General features: G+C 48.7%; 1 protein-coding gene across 3 annotated transcripts; it reads left to right on the forward strand.

The window, feature by feature from the left end:
• The first annotated feature begins 376 nt into the window (after positions 1–376).
• MAPRE1 (microtubule-associated protein, RP/EB family, member 1) lies at positions 377–5,892 on the forward strand. Of its 3 annotated transcripts, none has more exons than XM_010182051.1 (6): positions 377–497; positions 2,674–2,819; positions 3,790–3,994; positions 4,368–4,474; positions 5,166–5,318; positions 5,714–5,892. In XM_010182051.1, exons 1-6 carry the CDS (start codon positions 377–379, stop codon positions 5,768–5,770), a joined length of 789 nt encoding a protein of 262 aa, XP_010180353.1. In that variant the 3' UTR covers positions 5,771–5,892. The 3 variants fall into 3 exon arrangements, with proteins under 3 accessions (XP_010180353.1, XP_010180354.1, XP_010180355.1); XM_010182052.1 differs by having other exon boundaries at positions 3,790–3,979; XM_010182053.1 differs by having other exon boundaries at positions 5,166–5,322; positions 5,717–5,825.
• The last annotated feature ends 572 nt before the right edge of the window (positions 5,893–6,464 follow it).

A 6,464-nucleotide genomic window follows, 5' to 3' on the forward strand; every position in this document is an offset into this window, starting at 1 on the left:
GGTTGGGCGGGGATCGGCCGCTCGGTATTTCTCGCTGGAGAGACACCGCGGTCGAGCAGGAAGCGCTCCTGCGTGGAGGAGAGGGTGGATAACCACCGCGGCCGCGATCCCTGCGGTCGGTGTTTCCACGTGAGTGCCTCGGCGGTCATTTTTCTACAGAAAGCCCGAGACCGTGCTCGTTACGGTTGTGATGAGGCCAGGTCCTCCCAGCTGCTGGCAGCTTTGCGGGGTTTCCTCTGCATCACCTCAGGCTCGGCCGTTGTGGCACGAAGGCTCCAAGGGAAGCGTTGCCGCTGCAGCCACCTGAGCGGGGCTCACCCCGAGAGTGCGCGTTTGCCGTCGTGGTACTCACCCCCCCGGTTCTATCTTTCAGAAAATGGCAGTTAATGTGTATTCTACGTCAGTGACCAGCGATAACTTGAGTCGACATGACATGCTGGCGTGGATCAATGAGTCCCTGCAGCTGACGCTGACAAAGATTGAGCAGCTATGCTCAGGTAAGGGGGTCAGCGTGGGGGCAATGCCAAATGTGCTGTGCGCCCTGGTTCTCTTGAGGTGCAGCTGCACCGTGTGAGCCGTCTGTGCTGACCCTCCGTAGCTGTGCTGTTGGCTGAATTCCTGGTGTGAACAGAGTCATGGTCAGTGTTACATGTCGAGCTTTATTGAAATGGTTGTTAATAATGTAAGCATAATGAAAAGGTGTATTCCTCTGACTCACTGCAGCGTAGATGTAATAAGTAGGAATGAGGGTTAACGTGGAGAAAAGACTCTTAGGAGAGGGTGTTTTCCAATGACGGATGAAGCATTTAGTCCTGATGGATAGAGAGGTCTCAGAAGTGGAGTAAACAGCATAAACGAATGTGACTTCTTATGGAAGAGGAGATCTGGGAGGTGCCTGAAGGTGCCGCTTGGGCAGGAGGAGCACGGTGACTTCTGGGTTCACCTCTGGGACCTCGCAGCTCCGTGTGGCAGAGGAGCGTGGCACTGCGTCACCCCGGCTTGCTTTGGCCTGGGCCGGGTTCAGCGCAGCTGAGTCTCGATGGAGCTGGAGGCAGAAAAGGGGAAGTGATTGTGGTGCAGAAATGGAGTCAAGTGTCATCGCAGGGAGGAGAGTGTGCGCGTGGGAGGAGGCTTGTAGAAACGGATAAATCTAATAGTCTGTGGAGTAAGAGCTGAAAAAAAAAAACCCAGGGCAGAAAATGCAGCCTAGGTAAAAGATGGTGATGTGGATAACGCGACAGGTGAAAGGGAGCTGGTGAGAAGCTCGTAGGGTGAGTTTGAGATGAGGTGTTGCTGACAGAATGAGAGATGTGTAAATTGGAGGTGGAATAAAAGGAAGAATAAATTTAAAATAAGTTTGGAGCTATCAGCGCAGGCTGCGGCTGAGAGCAGGGAAGAAACATTTGCAAAGATTACAGAGAAGTGGGGGACTTGCAGTAAACATCTGACGGGTGTTTGTAGTGGCTTTTGTCTAGTGAGAAAAGCTGCAAAGGTGAAGGAACTAAAGATCTCCACCCACAGGAGTCGGGGAAATGGGAAGCATTGACTGCTTTCGGGTAGGCAGTGTAAAACCTTGGCTGAGAAGTTTTGCTTGGAATTGGTGCGAGTCTCAAACGCGGCGAGAGCTCTGAGGAGCGAGGATAATCAGCACTGGCTCCGCGGAAGTTCAGCTCGCCTGTCCTCAGGAGAAGGCTGAGAGTGGTTGGGGTGTGCTGAGCAACGTCCCTTTCCTCTGTCTGCAAAACCACTTCATGCCTGTGCAGGTGTGGAGGTGGCTTTCGCTGTCGGTCGTGGCCATGGGAAAACAGCAGTTCCCGAGCTTGCGTTGCTGCCGGGGGCAAGGGCAGTGTTGACAGCAGCAGTTTGAGGTGGTGTGAACGCACAAAAGGCGACCTTTGGCTCACGCTGTGATCTCTCTTTTTATCGTGTTTATCGCTCAAGACTGCCAGCAGTGAGCAACACCCTGATTTGTAGCGAGTCGTCCGGTTTTTGAGCTGGGCATTGGAGTTTTCAGCGAGTAAACTGACAGTGGAGATCAAACAGCAAGATCTGTTACCACTCTTTGTGGCTGGACCAAATCCCTCTTTTGCTCTCACTGTAATAAGAGCTGAATTGAAGGACAGGAAGGATTTGAAATTAAGAGGAAGAAACACTGTCTCGTTTCAGTCCTTTGATTAAAGCTTGATTTAAATATAATGCAGTTTAATTTGGCCTCTTGCCTTTGAGGGCACCCTGAATTGTGTATGGGTTCTGTTTGTAGTTACATATAACTTTTAGAATAGTTATTTTTCCTGATTAGTTCTGTTAGTGTTGATACAAGTCGCTTACGTGCCTGTTGGACGTGTGTCACATCTCAGATGTGTACTGATATCCTTGAGGAAAGTCCAATTACTCAGGGGATTTTTGTCTCTCGGAGTCATGGAGCTGCTCCTCTTCGTAGGAGCTCAAGCCATGAGAGCAGCAGGTTGGTTCTGCAGCTCACTTAACCCTGTTTATAGCCACGCTGCACCAGAGCAGGGCACTGAAAGCTCCTGTTTTCTTGCTTTTATTCCCTTTAAGGGACTGTGAGCTGAGGAATGAGCCGGGTCAGGTTGCTGGAGTGACTGCAGTGACACTCGTAGCCTGGTGAGCTGGTGTGATTCACCCCGGGATTTGTGTTTGTTCTTCCGGCAGGCGCTGCGTACTGTCAGTTCATGGACATGCTCTTCCCAGGCTCCGTAGCGCTCAAGAAAGTGAAGTTTCAAGCCAAATTGGAACACGAGTACATTCAGAACTTCAAGGTTCTACAAGCAGGTTTTAAGCGAATGGGTGTGGACAAAGTAAGCTGGGTCATAACTGATTCTCTGTGCTCTAATTTCAAAGTAGGTGGGATGTACTTTCGCATTTGGAGCTGGAAAAATCTGGGAACAGAGTTTGCTTTTGGTTTGTAAATCTCAAAACTTTTGGTTTTGGTTTGCATCGGGGTCCTGGATTGATTTACCACAGTATCTGCTTTGCTGCAGCTAAGGTTAGCTTTCCAGTTCTTAATGGTGAGGTGCATTTTTCCATTTTAATTTATGTAGCACAGACCAATACTGAAATCTCTATGAGAGAAAGTTTACTTGGGCTCTTTGTTTGAACCATCTTGGCATCGGATACGTTCCCGTAACCTGCTGGTATGGTAGTCCTGAGGATCTGAAGTTCCTCTTGACAAGCATATGTGATTTTAAGCAGTGAAAATGAGATCTGTGAAGAAACCTTTTCAGATCAAGTGGTGGTTATGCTCGTGGGCGGGTGATTTGTGTAGGTGACAGCGACTGGCAGCGTGTTTGGAGCTCGCAGCTCGGGGCCTACGGCCACGACTTCACAGTTTGCTGCATGTTTTTAATGCTCTTCAGTGGTGCTCCTCGCTGCAGAGAACCCGTGCCTGCAACACGCCAAAAAGGGGGTGTTTGGGTCTGTGTGTTTGTGGACTGTGAAACTGCTCAGGGTTCAGATCCATGGAAACTCGCCCTGGATGAGCCAGCTTCACATGTACAAAAGTTTTGTGGTGGAACTCGGCGTAGCACAAACCTTGCTGCAGGATTAGTTAAAGCTGTTTGGACTCTCGCAGTGAAAGCTGGATTCATTTTTAATTCCAATTATTAGCAAAAAATCTGCTGTTTGATACGGTTATGTTCAAGGAGGATTTTCTCTACACTGGACCAGGAATTACACTGGCAGATCTTAAAAACTTTCATATAGAGAGACAGAGAGAGGCTCTTTACCCTTAATACGAGTTTGACTTCTTTTCTCTCTCCCTCCCTGCAGATAATTCCTGTGGACAAACTAGTGAAAGGAAAATTTCAGGACAACTTTGAATTCGTCCAGTGGTTCAAGAAGTTTTTTGATGCAAACTATGATGGGAAGGAGTACGACCCTGTTGCTGCTCGACAAGGCCAGGAGACAGTAGCACCAAACCTTGTTGCTCCGGTTGTGAACAAGCCCAAGAAATCTCTCGGTTCTAGCGGTGCAGGTAGAGGCAGTAGTTAAAAGATTGTCTGGATTGCTAAAAACTCCGGGGAGAATCAGTCTGGGCTGCTGTTTAACGTTGGTGTATGAAATGAGTGGCTTGTGTCTTGTTTCAGAGGTGCTAGGCTTCAAACACCGACTCATCCTGTAGGACCCAGTGATCTGGGAGCTACAGAAAGAGCAACCTTCTCTAAAAGAGAAAATGGCAAGGATTGGTGCCAACACATTAAAAAAAATTTAAAAAAGACACTTCACATGGAGTTGAGAAGAAGGAAGGAACGGAACTTCAAACTCAGACATGTTTGGAAGGGGGATGGCACCTTGGTAGGAGGAAGAAGGGTGTTGTGAGGGGAACTAACCCCACGTTGCTCTTACAGCCCCACAGAGGCCCATCGTCGCGCAGAGGACCGCAGCTCCCAAAGCCGGTGCTGGGATGATGAAGAAGGCTGCGGGAGATGATGAATCAGCAGGACTGATCGAGCAGGTACATTGGCCAGAACAGCCCCTGTGCTGAGCTGCGCTCTGCACAGATCTGTGCAGGTTTATGGTTTCTAATGGCACGGCATGACGGGGTCAGGCAGACGGAAGGACACCGTCTGAATCTAGTGATTTAAAATCCCTTCGTCAGAGGCCTTCGTTATAGCGGTCTTGCTCTCCTGATGGGAGCGGAGCCCCTGGTGCGGCACAGGAGCACGCAGACACTTAACCCTGGTGTGTGCCATATCGCACATAGCGCTGGTTTTAGGTCTTTCCACAGCTGTGTGGCCGCGATCGCAGCATTCCACCGGAGCTATGAGCAGCTGCTGCTTCCCTGCAACGCTGAGTGTAACGCAGCTAAAACCGCCTGGGCGCGAGAGCTGTCTTGTGGGAGCGTGTTAGCACTGAGAACTGCGGGCAGTTGGCGCTTTACCCATTTCGTGTAACGGCCTGTAGCGTTTCCAAGCGGTGGTGTGGGTGCTGGACTGGGTGTTTGTTTGGTGATAACAGTACAGTTTGAGAAACAGACCCTTTCCTCCTCTCGCAGTCCCCCTTCCCCCGGCGCCTTGGTGACTTCTGAAGTGCTTTGCATAGTAACACCCCTCTGAGGGCCTGGGGGACGCTGCCTTTTGAGTAGATACTGCTGAGCTCTGCCTTTGGTGGGTAAATGATGAATTATTCTCGGCGCCCTTTGGCAGATCAATGTATTGAAACTTACGGTCGAAGATCTGGAGAAGGAGAGAGACTTCTACTTTGGGAAATTGCGGAACATTGAATTGATTTGCCAGGAGAACGAAGGGGAGAACGACCCAGTGCTGCAGAGGATTGTGGAAATTCTTTATGCCACAGATGTAAGTAATCCGGTCGAAACTGTATAGCACGTCTCCTCCCTCCCCTTGCAACTGGAAGCTGCTTTGCTTTCCACGGCTCCCTCTTTCTACTTGTTTTGCTTTTTTTTTTTTCCCCTTTAGGTTTTATGGCCTAGATTTTTCCTGTAATAAAGGAACAGATAACATAATTATAGTCAGGCAGCAAACAAGGTTAGCCTTTCATAAAGAGTACCTAACAGGTAGATCAAAGATGAGGAAAATGGCTCTTCTGGTAATGTATCTTGACACTGTAAACGATGACTTAAGGGAATCTATGCTAAGTAAAATGTAAAAAAAAAAAAAGAGGACCGTACACAGTAGCCAGGAACTGGTTTGAGGTGAGATTTTCATTAAAGCGCTTGTTTTATTCCCTTCAGGAGGGCTTTGTGATACCTGACGAAGGAGCACCGCAGGAGGAGCAAGAAGAGTATTAACAGACCACATACTGTACCAGCAGAGCAGCAACATCAGAATTCTTTGCCCCAGATCATGTGCTTAACTGTAAAATACTCCACTTTATTCTTAGAGGACTCACTGGTTTCTTTTCATACGCAAAAAAAAAAAAAAGTACCTCTTCTTAAAGTGCACTTTGCGGAAGTTTCACTTGTACCGTGGGTTTGAGTTAGGAGCTCTTTCTCACTCTGTAGCAGAGCAGTATTGACATCCGGCTGTGTATTTAGGGAGCAAGAGGCTGAATATTTGGAACTTGGTGCAGGATGGTTTGCTGGGAAGACTCTTTTTGTACCGGAGGTGGTGTGCGGTAGAGAAATTAAAGACTCTGACTCGCAGAACGATTGAGTTAATGTGAAATTGCAGCACAGAAATTATAATAAAATGCCTTAAGAGTATTTGAAGTATGCTTCCGTATGCCAAATTGAAGTAACGTGACAGGAGATTTTATGTGCTTCGCTCTGGGGTAGACGCCTGTTTCACTGCATTCGCTGCTGTCGAGAGGCCTCGCGTGGTCAGCGAGGGGCCCTTAAAACCCAACTCCATTCCTGCGCAAAGCTGCTTCCGAAGTGCTCGGTTCTCGCTGAGATGGGCCTTGCCGGTGCCCCTCGCAAGATTAGAGGGAGTATCAACAGCTGAGACACATAAATGACCTTAAAGAGTGCTAAAGCCTTTCCC

Source organism: Mesitornis unicolor, unplaced genomic scaffold, assembly GCF_000695765.1.
Source record: "Mesitornis unicolor isolate BGI_N332 unplaced genomic scaffold, ASM69576v1 Scaffold38203, whole genome shotgun sequence".
Classification (NCBI taxonomy): Eukaryota; Metazoa; Chordata; class Aves; order Mesitornithiformes; family Mesitornithidae; genus Mesitornis; species Mesitornis unicolor.